Genomic DNA, 17,851 nt, shown 5'->3' on the forward strand with positions numbered 1-17,851 from the left:
ATTATATTAATGGGCAAAGAGTCACTTGTATACGGCAACCAGAGTTGCAGAACACTGAGTCAGGCTTATCTTTGAATTATTTAAATATTTCCTACTAACCTATTAAAAAGGAGTGAAGAAGGTTGCGTAATGGTTCACTAACATATCCGTAAAGTCAATGCGTTATTGTGTTTACTTCCATTATCAGAGTTAGTGCTACCTCTAAAAGGGGCTCTAAGCTGAGAAAGGAAAACAATACCTTAACACATGTATACCTGAGAATTATTGCATATTCTAAATGAGGCCCATTTCTCAGTTGTCGTCCTGAAACTACAGAAAATATGGTGGTGATTTCATATAAATGGACATACATATAAATTACAGGGTGTCTGAAAATTCTTGAAAGTATATTGCTATTTACTTCATTATTTTTCAGTGAGTAACTCACGTATACTTTATTATTCAAACTATATCACGTTTAGAATACAGGGAGGGCAATAACTGCCTGGGACGCTGGGACTCTCAATGGGAAGTCAGTCTGTGCATTGCTTCACAGACACATTTACATATCAAGTGCAATCAATATGACATAATTGAAATTAAGTCAAGTTGAGTAAAATGGGAAAAAAGTACAAGAGATAATTATTTCCCTATATTTTTATTTATCTTACACAGGAAAACATAATTTTTATATCACACAGGACCCTATGTCATGATATGTCTTCTAACTTTGCTAAGAATAGCTGGAATAGTTATAAAATAAAGTATTCATGGCAGCCATGAGAGTGTACCTCTCAGATCTTCCATTGCTGGGAATGTAAAACTGGGGGCCCCAGCTGCTGTGTACTCAGAAACCCTGGAAGCCCACGGCTGCCTCGGCACCAGGGCCATACTGCTCCCAGGCTGCTCCCAGCCAGTGACCAGCACAAGGGAACTGTGGCTCCAGGACTCCGTTAGGGCTTTACTGAACTTTCCTTAGAAAGGCACAGCAGTCCAAGAGCCGCATCCGCCCTTCCTTGCTTAGCTTTCTTTGGGACTCAGGGTCAGGTTCACACTGTGGTCTGGCTGCTCTGCCCGCCTCCCTCCAGTTCCCTCCCCATTTTCTCTAGCAGGTACTTCCCCTGATCAATGACTTGCACCTCTTCTTGGCATCTGCTTCTCAGAGGACTCCAGACTAAAAGAGCACAAATGTTTATTGACATAAACCTAGTTTATTTGTATTTTAATACGCTCAACTACCTTATTTCTAAAGACAAGCATATTTTTAAAGTGAGGGCACTTAAATAAGTCATATTTATACATTTAAAATTCTAAAATGACTTGGTAAACTCTGTGAAATGTATATAGTCTCTCCTATGGGATTAAGCCAATTCTAATTGGAAAAGTTAACAGCATTTAATAAAGCTTCAATGATTCCTTATGCAAACATTCTACAGAACAGAGAGAACCGAAACTATTCTTAAACTAGAGATTGATGCCATATATTCTCATCTATAAAACGAGGTATTTAAATGACATGAATAATAACTTTTACATGTAAAATGCTATGACTTTTTAAAAATTTTTATTTATTTTAAAGATTATCCATCTCTTATGGGTACATGGGGCTTTGCTCAAAGTAGAGATTTGGTAAATATTCCTTATAATGAATCATAGAACTGCAGGGTAGGAAGAGATCCTAAAGTCACTTACAAGATGAATTGTATCAGGCTCATTTGACCTAAAGGCAGAAGAAAACTGGACAGTACAAGCTTCCCAGGCATTTTTCCTAACATCTTAAGTAATAATCCCCATTTTTGATGCTGGGAGGAAGAAGCAGCTGTGGTCTCTCACCTCTTAAAATTGGTGCATCACCCTGGTATTATATGAGAATTCTCCTACTATAGTGTTTAGAAAAATCAAAATGTAAAGACACTTTTGTGCTGTATTGATGGAGGCATGTATATTACTTTAAAACATTTAGGGTATTCTGAAAAATTGAGTTGCTTCATTTTGATTATTTCTGATGCTGCCTTTATAATATTTTTTTCTCTTGGTTTAGATGGGCAAATATATTGTTCATTCCAAGAAAATTAATAGAAATATATTTTAAATATCCCTTAGAGTAAGTATTAATATTTCATAAATAAGAGTAACTACTTGGTTAGGTCAAATTTGTGAACTAGAAGGAAGTCATCTGGAAATCATGTTGAAGTTAGGGCAAGCTGATGAAGTAGAGAAAGCACTGGAATAAGAGGGAGCAATGTATTTCAGACCTTAATAAAGTAATTAACTGTGTGACCTTTGTAAAGCCACTTAACCTCTCTGGATTTCTGCTTTCTTAGATGTGAAAGGAGAAGTTTCCACAAGATGGCTTATCAAGTCCTCTCCAACTATCTCGATAAGGATTCTGTTTTTCTCACTGCATGTTTCTATCTGACATTATGACTAAGACTAAACCATACAGTTCACCCAAAACTGAGTGCTTCTTAGATAGCATTGAAGGAAGAAACCCCAAACAAATATTAGTTCAACAAGAAGAAAAATGTCCAGTTTTTTTTTCATTTTTTAAACATTAGCAATAACCAGAATCAAATGAAAGGGAACTGGCATATAACTGGTACAGTTAGAGGAAAAATGAGTCCTAAGCAAACATTCTACAGACAAGGCCTTATATAGAGCCACTGAGGATTGGTGGATAAAAACTATTCTCATTTTATTTAGCTTGTTTACAGGCAGAATGAATCACAGCTAAGTGTCACAGTGATTCCTGTTCTGATGACAGATAACCAGGCTTGCCATATGAGAGCTGAGGGAGCTCATAGCCTGTAAATCGTCAGGGAAGGCCAAAAAATGCTCCTGGCTCTCACCATCATTCTTGCTCACTCTCAAGCCCTTCACCAATGGAATGAGGCATGAATTCCAAACCTTGAACTTGGTTAGCATCTTGACATTCCCATACAGTAGAACTCTCCCATATCTTCTGAAACTCCATTCAAGTCTAGCCCCTCTTCCAATAACACAGTTGTAAGCATAAAAGCTCTATGGCCATTCTTTCCATTTTTTCCCTAGGCAAGTAAATTTCAAAACTAGAATAATAGGGTTCTAAAACTAAGCAGTTTAAACCACAGTTACTTAGCCCAGATGAGAATTTCTTCCTACTTAAAAAGCCTACCAAGTGCAGTTCATCCTTTTAAATGCACTCAAATGGCCTCTGGGCCATATGGTCTTATTAAGTGAAAAATATGTGCAGTTACCAAAGGAAAAGGCAACACATAAACAGAGAATTTTCTCTAGGAAAACAGTATATTGGGAAGCAACCATTATTTGTAAAAGAATTTGCCACAGGGAGATAATATCAGATAACTTAAACTTTTAAAACATATTTAAATTTTCAAAACAATCTTTACAGGAAAATTTACTAGATTTACAATGCCTTATTTTGGATTTTTTTTGTAATAAAGATAACATCTGTAATACTTTAGAGGTTTATACTATAGAATAATTTTTAAAATAATTTCCTGTTTTCTGCCAAATCACTATTAATACTATGTGCATGATGATGAGAATATAATTTTTCATGAATCTTGAATTTAAGCAGACTGACTTGTTTGGAATATCACTAAGCTTTGAAAAATCTGGATAAAAGAGAGGGGCAGCCACAAAGAAATATTTTCATAGATAAATGTGCCTCTGTACATGCAGTCTATGAAAGAAATTGAATTTTCCACTAGCAGTTGGCACATACATAAGTATGTAAGACACTGAAATAGTAATTCCTCCTGGTGACAACTACAGCAATAACCTACATTGTGACAAGTGATTTTTGCAAGATGTGTGACGTGTGTTTCTATCCTATTTCTATCTGAATTCTTTAAAGCAGCAAATGGATCTTATAAGGGTCATAGTACCCATAAGTAATAAATAACCAACTAGAGAAGGAGCCATGGGACATACCACCAACTTTCACTTGTAAAGCAAAATGTTGTCAAAAGCTTTTTATGTATATGCCTAAAAATAATTTACTGTAAGAAATAAACTGCAAATATCTTTGTAAATCAAATAAAATGCACAAATAATTCTTAAGAAGCCTTTTACAGATATTAAAAACTACTACTGTCAGATGCATAAAAAACAGGTTACAGGATTATAGTTACATAAAGAATTATATAAAATAACTTCACAGATCCTACCTTTTTCAGGAACTGGAGTCCATAGATAAACACATAAAGGAAAAATGAAAACCTCCACCTGTAGAAAGTAAAAATATGATATTCAGTTTATATATTTCACACATATTATAAAATATTTTCTTCCAGATTTGCCTCTCAAAAAACTTAATGAGCAATTTCCACATTAGCTGAACACATACACTCATGTGTACAAGCTTATGGCAAATGTTTTGAACATTAATAACTATATCCAGAACACGACTTTTCTTTTACCCAGTTAGTGTTTTGTGCCCATTTTTTCATCTTCTCTTTTCCAAACATGTAAATTTCCTCTGCTAATCACTCATGAAGGCATATAATTCAACAATACAAGAGTATATAAGAGTTTTAAATTCTTTTTTCTGATTCAGATATTAAGTAAATAACTTGACTCAAGTTTATATTTGTTTGTAAAATACCACTAATGTGAACAAGCCTCAATATTATTTCAGGTCTTTGTCTTTAAAAAGTATTTATTAACACTTGTGGTTATTACTAAAGGAAGGCAAAAAGAATCTAAATTGCCCATCTGTTACATAATTGTAAATGAAAACTCTATACCATTACACACCATGGGTGTTGCTGTTAGACCTTCACTTTTTTTTAATTAGAGAAGTTGTGGGTTTACAGAACAATCATGCATAAAATACAGGACTCCCATATACTACTCTATTATTAACACCTTGTAATTGTGTGGAGCATTTGTTACAATTGATAGCACAGTTTTATAAATGTACTATTAAAGTCCATGGTTTAATTTAGGATTCATTCATCGTATAGTGTAGTTCCATGGATTAAAAAAATTTTTTTTCTATTACCGTATATACAACCTAACACCCCCCCCTTTTTTTGTCTTTATTTTTTTAATATTACATTAAAAAAATATGAGGTCCCCATATACCCCCCGCCCCCCTCACCCCACTCCTCCCCCCATAACAACAACCTCCTCCATCATCATGAGACATTCATTGCATTTGGTGAATACATCTCTGAGCACCGCTGTACCTCATAGTCAATGGTCCACATCATAGCCCACACTCTCCCACAGTCCACCCAGTGGGCCATGGGAGGACATACAATGTCCAGTAACTGTCCCTGCAGCACCACCCAGGACAACTCCAAGTCCCAAAAACGCCCCCACATTTCATCTCTTCCTCCCATTGCCTATCCCCAGCAGCCACCATGGCCACTTTCTCTACACCAATGCCACATTTTCTTCAATTACTAATCACAATAGTTCATGAATAGAATATCAGTAAGTCCACTCTAATCCATACTCTATTCCTCCATCCTGTGGACCTTATAATGGTTGTGTCCATTCCACATCTATATCAAGAGGACATTTCCCCCTTTTCACCACATTTAGTTTTATATATTTCAGTGCTGTGAATTACATTCACAATGTTGTGCTTTCATCACTAAACTATTACTAAACATTTCCATCACTCCAAATAAGAACTCTGTACATTTTAAGCCTTAACTTCCTATTCCCTATCACCACCTCATCCCCTGGTAACCTGTATTCTAGATTCTAACTCTATTAGTTAGCTTATTCTAATTATTACACATCAGTGAGGTCATATAATATTTGTCCTTTTGTGAATGCCTTATTTCACCCAACATGATGGCCTCAAGGTTAGTCCATGTTGTTACATGTACTAGAAATTCATTCTTTCTGTCACTAAATAATACTTATATGTATTTATATATATACCACATTTTGTTTATCCATTCGTCAGTTGATAGACACTTGGTTTGCTTCCATCTTTTGGCAACTGTGGGTAATACCACTGTGAACATCAGTATACAAATATCTGTTCAAACCCCTGCTTGCAATTATTTTGGTTATATACTTAGAAGTGGGATTGCCAGGTCATATAGTAATTCTATACTTAACTTCTTGAGGAACCACCAAACTGTCTTCCACAGCAGCTTCACAATTCTACATTCCCACCAGCACAGAATGAGTTTTCTAATTTCTCCACAAATTCTCCAATACTTATAATTTTCTGTTTTTGTTTAATAATAGCCATTATAGTGGATGTGAAATGGTATCTCATTATGGTTTTTGAGTTGCATTTCCCTGGTAGCTAATGATGTTGAACATCATTTCAAGTGCTTTTTGGTCATTTGTGTACATTTTTTTAGGAGAGATGTCTATTCAAGTCTTTTGCTCATTTTTTAATTGGGCTGTTTGTCTTTTTGTTGAAGTCAAGGATTTCTTTATATATTCTAGATATTAAAACCTTACCAGATATGTGGTTTCCAAATATTTTCTCCCATTGTGCAGGTTGTCATTTTACTTTCATGATGAAGTCCTTTGAGGTGCAAAATTTTTGTTTTGATGAGGTCCCACTTTTTTTTTCCCTCATGTTGCTTTTGCTTTGGGTGTGAAGTCTAAAAAAACCATTGCCTAACATGATGTCTTAAAGATGCTTCCCTACATTTCTTCCAGGAGTTTGATAGTTATGGCTCTTATATTTTGGTCTTTGATCCATTTTGAGTTTGTTTGTTTGTTCATAAGGTATGAGGTAGGGGTCCTCCTTCATTGTTTTGCAACTGGAGATCCAGTTTTACCAGCACTATTTTTTTAACAAACTATTCTTTCCCAATTGAGCGGTGTTTGCCATCTTGTCAGAATCGGTCGGCCATAAATGTGAGGGTTGATTTCCAAGCTATCAATTCAACTCCATTGGTCTATATGTCTATCCTTGTGCCAGCATGAGGCTTTGATTATTGTGGCTTTGTAATAAGCTTTAAGATCGGGAAGCTTGAGTTCTCCAATTTCATTCTTCTTTTTCCAGATGGCTTTAACTATTGGGGGCCCCTTACCCTTCCACATAAATTTGATGATTGACCTTTACATTTCTGCATAGAAAGTTGTTGGAATTTTGATTGGGAATACAATGAATCTGTAAATCACTTTGGGTAGAACTATCATAACAATATTTAGTCCTCCAATTCTTGAACACAGAATGTCCTTCCATGTATTTAGATCATTGTTCATTTCTTTTAGCAATGCTTTGTAGTTTTATATGTATAAGTCCTTTTTACATCCTTAGATAGATTTATTCCTAGATATTTGAAACTTTTAGTTGCTATTATAAATGGATTTTTAAAATTCCTTCTTCTGATTGCTCATTACTAGTGTATAGAAACACTAATGATTTTAGCATATTGCTCTTTGACCCCACACTTTCCTGAATTCATTTATGAGCTCCAGGAACTTTGTTTTAGTTTTCAGGATTTTCTATATATAGGACCATGTTATGTGCAAATAGAAAAAGATTTACTTTTCCCTTTCCAATTTGGATGTCTTTTAGTTCCTTTTCTTGCCTAATTCCTCTGGATAGAACTTCTAGTACAATGTCGAAAAACAGTGGTGACAATGGGCATCCTTGTCTCGGATCTTAGAGGGAAAGCTTTCAGACTTCCACCCGTAAGTATGATGTAAGCGATGGGTTTTTCATATATGCCTTTTATCATGTTGAAGAACTTCCCTTTTTTCCTAGCATTTTAAGTGTTTTTGTCAAGAAGCGGTGCTAGATTTTGTCAAATGCCTTTCCTGCATCAATTGGCTTTTCTACCTTTATTCTGTTAATGTGCTGTATTACATTAATTGGTTTTCTTTATGTTGAACCACCATTGCGTACTTGGGATAAATCCTACTTGATCGTGATGTATAATTAGATTACTGTGCTGTTAGATTTGGGTTGCTTATATTTGTTGAGGGTTTTTGCATTTACATTGATAAAAGATATTAGTCCATAATTTTATTTTCTTGTAGTATTTTTTTCTGCCTTCGCTGTGAGGGTGATGTTGACCTTGTAGGATGAATTAGGGAGTGATAACTCCACTTCAATTTTTTTGAAGAGCTTGAGCAGAATAGGAACTAATTCTTCTCGTAATGTTTGGTAAAATTCCCCCATGAAGCCATAAAATTCTGGGCTTTCCTTTGCCAGGATTTGATTAGTGATTCAATCTCTTGGTTTTTGAGATCTTCTCTTTTTTCTTGCGTTAGTGTAGGTAGTTTGTATGTTTCCAGCAATTTGTCTATTTCACCTAGGTTATCTAATTTGTTGGTACACAGTTGTTCACAGTAGCCTCTTACAGTCCTTTTTTATTTCAATGAGTTCAGTAATAATATTGCCCTTTTCATTTCTGATTTTAATCATTCGTGTCCTCTCTTTTTAAATTTGTTAATCTAGCTAATGGTTTGTCAATTTTACTTATCTTTTCAAAGACCCAACTTGGTTTTGTTGATGATCTCTATTGTTTTTTATTTTTGTTTTTGTTCTCTATTTCCTTTACTTCCACTTTAGTCTTTGTTACTTCATTGTATGGGGTTTAGTTTTGCTCTTCTTTTTCTAGTTTTCCAGTTTTGAAATTAGGTCTCTGATTTGAAGTCTTTCTTCTTTTTTAATGTAAGCATTTAGTATAGTTATACATTTCCCTCTTAGCACTGCCTTCCCTGCATCCCATAAGTTTTGGTATGTTGTATTTTCATTCACCTCAAGATGTTTCCTAACTTGCCATGTGATTTCCTCTTCAACCCATTGGTATTTAAAAGTGAATTGTTTAATTTCCACATAGTTGTGATCTTTCCATTTTCCCCTCTTTCATTGATTTCTAGCTTCATTCTACTGTTGTCCAAGAAGATACATTGTATGAGCTCAATATTCTTTTATTTATTGAGATTTGTTTTGCTACCTAACATATAGCCTGTTCTGGAGAATGATCTATGTGCATTAAAGAAGAATGTGTTTTCTTTTCTGTTGCTGTTGGGTAAAGTGTTCTATATGTGTTAGGTTTAGTTGGTTTAGAGTATTGTTCAAGTCTGGTATTTCCTTATGGATGTTTTATCCATTATTGAAAGTGGTATATCTTATTGAAAGTCTTCTACTATTAATGTAGAAATCTTCATTTCTCCCTTCAAATCTGTCAGTATTTGCTTTATATATTTGGGGACTTTGCTACTAGGTGCATATATATTTATAACTGCTGCATCTTCTTGTTGATTTGACTCCTATATCAGTATATAATTACTGTCTTTATTCCTCGTAAGCATTTTTTTAAAGAAACGAATTTTAATGGCACATATCAATAAAGCACACAATTTATCCAAAGTGTACAATCAGTAGTATTTGGTATAATCACAGTTTTGCATTCATCACTTAAGTCAATATTTCATTAATGCATTTTCATTTATTTCAACAATAATAAACAAAAAACAGACAAACAAGAAAATTCCTCACCTCTCAATCTGTTTTCCCTGCTGTACATAGCTGCTATTTCTGACTATTCTTGCACAATTATTGGTTTATTAAGCAGTTTTAGTGAGATATATTCACATACCATATGATCTATCCAAAGTTCATAATCAGTAGCTTTCAGTATAATTGCAATGTTGTACATTCATCATCTTAAAAATTTTAGAACAATTTCATTACTCCAAAAAGAAAAACTCCATACTCCTTAGCATTCCTTCCTCAACCCTACATAACCACTGATCTAATTTCATATTTATAAATTGATTTATATTTACATTTTATATAAATAGAATCAAACAATATGAAGTACCTATGTCTGGTCTCCTCTACTTAGTATAATGTGTTTTTTTGGTCTGGTATTAACATTTTATAGTATTAACCTGCATTTGTTCAGCTTCAGAGAAAAATGGTCTCATATATGCAATTTTACCCATATTCATATTTCATATAATATATTTATATTTCACATAATATACTTAGCATTTTTAACTTAAAGTCTATGTTATTGGATATTAGTATAGCTACTCTAGCTTTCTTTTGTTTATTATTTGCATGGTGTACTTTTTCTAACTTGTCACTTTCAACCAGCTTATGTCTTTGAATTTAAGGTGAGTCTTTCACAGACAGCATATAATTAGCTCACGATTTTTTATCTACTCTGTCATTCTCTGCCTTTTGACTAGAGAGTTTAATTCATTTACATTTAAAGTCACTAATGATAATACAGGGCTTTCTTCTGCCATTTTTCTATTTAGTCTTTCTAATTCTTATACCTTTTTTATACCTGGAAACATAACAAATCAACACATACATCAAATGTAAACAAGTCACTTTAAAAGGAACAAATGTCTAGTTGGTTTTCAATTTCTCCTTTGCATTATCAAATGTCAGAAGAAATGGAATGCTTGATCAAAAAAGCTATTGCCAACCTAACTGCCTTTCATTTATAAAGGAATATGAAAGGTATTATCATATATTTAAAGGCTCTGAAAATATATTATTAACCCTTACTAAAAAATTACTTAGACCCATTCTAACCTATCAAAACATTTAAAAAAAAATAAGAATTCACGAAGTATAATTTTAGAATGACAGGACTATGGTTAACTGTAAAACCATCATAAACAATTGCCCTAAAATTTGGCTGCTAAGTTAAATGCTATTGTTTTTAAGGAATATGTTTATTTTAAAATATTTTTTAACAAAACAATAACCAAGGGAAGAATCCTCAGTTTATATTAATGCAAACAAAGAAGGAAGAATGGAAGTATTAAATTCATCTTAAGAGGGAATTTCAAATGACTCTGTTCATTTTGATAACAGGAGAAACATAGGTTAAAGAATGCCTCATTAAAAACTTAAAAGATGGCTCCTGGTTAGGGAAGGTAAATTAAACACACTAATTTACTTCTGTGCCTTCATTAATGTACAACAAAAATAAAAGAAAATTAATTTTGTTAAGTAAGGCATAACCTCACAAGGGCACAGAAAACAGGAGAGAGGATATCCATTTTGGAGCCTGGAAAGCCAAAGGTGACTGCCTAGTTAATGGACCAGGAGCTGATTCCTAAACTCGTAGTGGAGGGTGCTCAGAACAACCTGATAAACATCACAAAATTCCTGAAAGACTCAAGATGTGCAACTCTGAGGGTAGGAACTTCTACTGGAAACAGAGGTGTTTGCTTTCCCAAGGCGACACAGTTGGTAAGAAGAAAAAGCAGTATGCAAACCTTGGGCCAACTCCATAGCTCTCTCTTAACTTCTGCGGATTGAGAACATACTTCTTTGCTTAGAGAAGTCAATGTGTTTCACTGCATTTGTTTGGACATGGAAACCTTTTGTATCCAGCAAATCTGAAAATCAGAATAGAAAGCTAGTAAAAACTACCACCCACCATGTCTGGTTTATTTTCCTATATAGCAGACTGAACTGGGCTGTGTAAAAATCAAAACTAATAAAATATGCCACAAAAGCAGGGAATCATAGTGTTTGAGGTTTACAATAATTAACAAGCTGTAACTCAGTTTCCTGATATGCACTGGGGAAAGGCTAACCCCATCCCCAACAAGCCTATGTGTCCAAGGGCATGGCACTTCCCCGCAGATTAAACAAAGAAACCACATAAAGATGAAAGTAAAGGGAAATGGAAACCTTCCCTACCTGGATATCAGAGGGAGATAAAATCCCTACAGATCAAAGAAATATCTGCTCCTACAGCGTTCCAAGAAAGCATAACTCCATAACCCACTATCTTTTAGTCACTACCAGGGAAAATTTTCACCTCTAGGGCTTCCTATTGGTCCCTGCACCTCACTCAGACCCTCAACTGCCTCCCACCAACTATCATTTCCCCGCCTAGGAAAGTTCTGTATAAATTCAAGTCCCCCCCTTCCAGGAGGGGGCTGAAGTCTGTTCTTCAGACCGTCTCTGTCGGGAGAGCTTTCCAATAAATTCTTTCTCTGCCTGTGGTCATATCAGTCTCCGTGTCCCAGTAAGTGCCATTTTTCTCCAACACATAGCTTTGAAGTTTTGTGTTTTGTTGCCAAGTATTGCCCAGTGGCACAGAGACACTAAACTATAAGGAGTCTGAAGCATGAAGCCGGTAGGGAAAACATATCAAGAGCATCCCCCTGACCTCAACTCAGCACAATCATTCTAGGGAAAGCAGAGCAAGAATATATATTTAACATATTTCTATAGTGATTCCTCTATGCCAGGGGCTATTCTCAACGATTTATAAACAGGAAGTCATACAAATTTTGAGCTATGAACTATTATTACCATCTATATCAAATATCTATATCTTCTTTTGATTTTGAAGTTAAATTTATTAATTTTGAGGTATTTCTGATTTCAGCTCTTCTATCATCAAAACTAAAAAAATTAGGTTAATTCATTTCTTATGAAATACATGAAGAGAAGAGAAACAGGGCTTATGCCTACAGTACTAAAATTTTTCTTTCATAAAATTTAACATTTAATATAAATCATTCCATTATAGCTTGCAAACATTACAAATGAAAAGCTATGTCGTTAGATAAATTAGCAGAATACATTTTGAAATAAAGTAGCATGATTTCATTATATTGATATTTTAAAATGCATACCTCCATTATTTCACCTCTAAATATAAAGTATATCAAATGCCTATTTTCTACTCAAAATTAATAGCTGATGACTTTCATAAACAAATTGCTTTCTATTTATCACTTCTCTAGTCAAATATAACTGGATTTATTTTTTTTAAAAAACCCTTTAAAAGGGTTTCTGTATTATTTCTGACATATTCACTTACACAAAGTTAATTGTTTTTTTTAAGATTTATTATTTATTTATTTATTCCCTCCTCCCCCTTGCAGCTTATTTTTTTGCTGTCTGCTCTCTGTGTCCATTTGCTGCGTGTTCTTCTGTGTCTGCTTATCTCCCTTTGTTGTGTCACCTTGTTGCACTGGCTCTCTGTGGCGCTGGCCAACTTCCACAAAGTTTTGAACTGAAGTAACTGTGATTTAAAGATTGATAGCAATAGTCATCTTTGTGAAGCCCTTTTTACTTTCATTTACTAGTTTTTCTTTTAGTACTCACCTGTTTAATACTTTCTTAACTTTTTCTTTTGAAATACTTTCAAGCTTACTAGACAATTAAAAAATTAATGAAAATACTACAAAGAGAAGTACAAATATGACTAGTCCCACAGATACCCAGATCTACTAATTTCAACATTCTGCCACTTTTGCTGTATCAATCTATCCATCTGTCTGTCTGCCTATCTATCCATTTCTGAACACTTGAGTATATATTGTACATATCATATTCCTTTACCATTTATTACTGCCATGTACATTTCCTAAGAACAAGGATATTCACTTATGTAACCACCTTAAGTGTAGTTATCAAGTTCAAGAAATTTAACATTGATATAAAGCATACTAGGTATATTCCAATTTTTTTCACATTCTTCAATAACATCCTAATGAGACTTTTCTTCTCCTTGTTAGATCTTATCCAGGATCATGCATTGCATTTCATTTTCTTTGTCCCCTTGGTTGCTCTTTATTTTTAATTGTAGAAGCATATACAATATAAACTTTCCCATCTCACCCTCACACAAGCATACCATTCAATGGGATTAATCACATTCACAATATTGCAGTATCCTCACTACCTTCTATTACTAAAAGTTTCCCATCTTCCCAAACAGAAACTCTACACCCATTATGAATTAATTCCCCATTGCCTCTGCTCCCCTGACCCTGGCAACATTTATTCTAATTTCTGCCTCTATGAGATCACATATTCTCTGAAATTTTCCTTGTTGTTATCACAAGGCTGATTTTTAACATCTAAAATCTCTAACTATCTCATTTGCTTTTCCAACTTAACCTCAATAATATACACAAACTATGTCCCTGTATTCCTCCCTACCTCTACCTTTAGGACGTGCTCATTCGTCCAAAATTACAAGTTTATACATTCTGAGTCCAAAAACCACTGATTTATCATTGTACTTTATGCACTTGCCTTTTAGATCCTGTAGGAAGTAAAAAGTGGAGTTACAAATCAAAAATACAACAATACCAACATTTATATTTACCCATGTCATTTCCCTCATTGGAGATCTTTATTTCTTTATGTGACTTCAGTCTATTGTCTAGTGTCCTTTTCTTTTAACCTGCAGAACTCTCCTCAGTATTGTAGGGCTGGTCTAGAATTCTTGGTCAGTAAATTTTGCCATCAGCACTTTAAATATGTCACCCCACTGGCTTCTTGCATCCATAGTTTCCGATGAGAAATCAGTAAAGAGTCTTATAGAGACTCCTTTATATGTGACACGTTGCTTTTCTCTCACAGCTTTCAAAATTCTCTTTATTATTGGCATTCAACAGCTTGACTGTCATATGGCATTGCATGGGTCTACTTGGGTTTCTCCTAATTGGAGTTCTTTGAGCATCTTGGATGTGTATATTCATATCTTTCATAAAATTTGGTACATTTTCAGCCATTATTTCTTTCAATATTCTTTTTTTTTTTAACAAATCAACTTTATTGATACATACTAATAAAGCATACCATTCACCCAAAGTGTACAATTACTGGTATTTGGTATAATTACATAGTTGTGTGTTCATCACTTTAATCATTATTAGAGCATTTTTCTTTATTTCAATAGTAATAAACAAAAACCAGACAAAAAACAAGAACATTCTTCACTTCTCCATCTGTTTCCCCTGCTGTACATAGTTGCTATTTCTGGTTATTCTCTCACAATTTATTTACTTATAAATTAAGCAGTTTTATTGAGATATATTCACAAACCATATGATCTATTTAAAATGTATAATCAATGGCTTTTAGTATAATCACGATTTGTGCATTCATCATCACAAAATTTTTTAGGATCATTTCATTATTGCAAAAAGAAAAACTCTGTATCCCTTAGCATGCATTCCCTAGCCGAACATAACGATTAATTGAATTTTGCCCTTATAAATAGATTTATATTTACATTTTATATAAATGGAATCATCCACTATGTTGCAGAATGTATTTAATTAATAGTAACACAATCATACAGTATTTGTCCTTTTGTGTCTGGCTTGCTTCGCTCAACATAATGTCTTCTAGATTCATACATTTTGTCATATGCTTTAGAACTCCATTTCTTACAGCTGCATAATGTTCCATCATGTGAATACACCACAGTTTGTTAACCCATTCATTTGTTTATGGACACCTGGGTAACTTTTAGTAACTGTAAATAGCACCACTATGAACATAGGTGTGCAGATGTATATTTGTGTCATTGCTCTCAGTTCTTCTAGGTATCTACCTAGTAGTGGTATCACAGGGACAGGTGGAAAATCTATATTCAACTTCTTTAGGAACTGCCAAACAGTCCTCCACAGTGGCTGTACCATTCTACATTCCCACCCACAGTGAAAAAGTGTTCTTATCTTTCTACATCCTCTCCAACACCTGTAGTTCTCTATTTAATAGTGGCCATTCCAATAGGTGTGAAATGATATCTTATTGTAGTTTTGATTTGCATTTCCCTAACCAATAGTAATGTTGAATATTTTTCATGTAGTTTTCTTTTGCCATTTGTATTTCTTCTTTGGACAAATGTTTATTCAAGTCTTTTGCCAATTTTTTAATTGAGTCATTGGTCTTTTTATGGTTGACTTGTAACATCTCTTCATATATCATGGATATTAAATACTTCTCAGACATGTGATTTCCAGATATTTTCTCCCATTCGGTTGGCTGCTTTTCATTCTTTTGACAAATTCCTGTGGGTTCAAAAGTGTTTAATTTTGAGAAGGTCCCATTTATCTATTTTTTCTTTTGTTGTGCATGCTTTGGGTATAAGGTCCAAGAAACTACAACCTACCACAAAGCCTTTAAGATGTTTAAGAATCTCCTCCCACCTTTAACAAGTTTCTAATTGTTCCCTCTTCCCTAGAAAACAATTTCCTCACAGTCTAGGAACTGCACTGCCATCCAACAGGCAAGCCCTTGCCCCAGGCATTCATTTGACTTCCACAAAGATCTGTAGGAGAGCTCAGTGAGCTACTTTGTATGTGCAGAGCAAGTTCTGGCACAGTGAGTCCCTCAGGCTGCTACCAGACAGAATGGGCCAGACATACGTGTTCCTACTATATGCAGGAGGCTTACTCTGCTTGCTACAGAACTGGGACCAGCCATCTTCATTAGTAGTGTTGAGGGGTAGGAAAGGAACCAGCCAGGCAGCTGAACGATTCTAGTACCTTTTTTTTTTTTTTGCTTTTTAAAAAAAAATTTTTTTAAAGCTTTAGATTACTTAAATGTTACATTAAAAACCCCTCCCACACTTTCCCCCATTATCAACATCCTTTATCATTGTGGTACATTTGTTACAATCGAAGAACACATATTGAAGCTTTGCTACTAAACATGGACTATAGTTTACATTGTAGTTTATACTCTGCCCCACACAATTTTGTAGGTTATGACAAAATATATAATGGCCTGTATCCATTATTGCAATGTCAAGAAGGACCATTCCAATGTCCTGAAAATGCCCCCATATTACACCCTCTCCCTCCCTCTCCCTCCCCTCAGAACCTCTAGTGGCCACTGCCTTTATATTAATGACAAAGGTTATTCCATTGCTAGAATAATAATAATGTCTATTTTAGTCCATTGTTCATTTCCCAAACTTGAGTATTTGGGGATGGTGATGCCTACTCTACTTTTAATTGAGAGGGGGTTAGATCCCGTGGGACAGATGGATGGGACTATCTTGCTTGGAGCTGCAGAAACTCTGTTACTTGGGATGGGTGTTGTCCATCACTGCCTGCTTGTTAGTTGTCCTGGCCTACTACTTTTATTTATTTATTTTAAAAATATTTTATTTAATTCTCCCCCTTTCCCCACATTGTCTGCTCTCTGTGTCCATTCACTGTGTGTTCTGTGTCTGCTTGTATTCTCATTAGGTGGCTCTGGGAACCAATCCTGGGACCTTATGGAGTGGGAGAGAGGCAATCATTCTCTTGCACCACCTCAGCTCCCAATTCTGCTACTTCTCTTATTCTCTCTCCACTGTGTCTCTTGTTGTGCCATCTTGCTGTACCAGTCCTCCAGGTTGGCTGGCTCTCCTGCATGGGGCAGCACTCCCACATGGGGCGGCATTCCCGTGAGGGACCACACTCCTGAGTGGACCAGCACTCCACATGGGCCAGCTCGCCATGCGGGCCAACTTGCCTTCACCAGGAGGCTCTGGGCATCAAACCCTGGACCTGTATGGTAGACAGGAGCCCAACTACTTGAGCCACATCCATTTCCCTTTTAAATAGCCTTTTTCTTGATGTACTTTATGCCTGGTACCATCATAGGATCTTATATGGATTAAATCATTTCAATCTCACAACAGTCCTATTAAATAAGCAAGTGATGAATTTGGGATTCTTTTTTTTGGAGGTACCAGGGATTGAACCCAGGACTTCCTACATGGCACGCAGGCAGTAAGACCACTGACCTATACCCACTTCCCGAATTTGGGATTCCAATCCAGGCAATCTGGCTTCAGAGTCCATATTCCTCACTAACTAAACATTGCCTCTTTATTTTAAAACAAAAATTAAGACAAAAACTTTTATTATGAATAACAATATTTCATAGCTCTCTCTCATCTCATTAAACATCAGTAGAATCATTCTGACAGTTGCCACTTTCTTTTCAGTTACTTTTTTAATGCTAAGGCAGAAGGGCAAACAGACATTCTTTCTCTGTTGTTCTTGTCTTCACTCCCCCAAATAATGTAAAGCACTCACTCAAAGTGAAATGACTTATCTAGACTCTTATTCGGAGTTAGTATCATGAATGTATGCTGCTAATCCACGTAGGAAAACAGCTCGCTGAAATCAAGGATTTGAT

At 35.0% G+C, this 17,851-nt stretch overlaps 1 protein-coding gene across 2 annotated transcripts in view; it reads right to left on the reverse strand.

The window, feature by feature from the left end:
* The window catches only part of CERS6 (ceramide synthase 6), a 306,615-nt gene that overhangs the window by 149,199 nt on the left and 139,565 nt on the right, over positions 1–17,851 (reverse strand). For both annotated transcript variants that reach the window (XM_058300691.2, XM_058300690.2), the window contains exon 4: positions 4,152–4,209. In XM_058300691.2, coding sequence (XP_058156674.1) covers positions 4,152–4,209 — 58 coding nt within the window. The remainder of the gene's footprint in view (positions 1–4,151; positions 4,210–17,851) is intronic.

The sequence above is a fragment of the Dasypus novemcinctus genome, chromosome 7 (assembly GCF_030445035.2).
Source record: "Dasypus novemcinctus isolate mDasNov1 chromosome 7, mDasNov1.1.hap2, whole genome shotgun sequence".
NCBI lineage: Eukaryota > Metazoa > Chordata > Mammalia > Cingulata > Dasypodidae > Dasypus > Dasypus novemcinctus.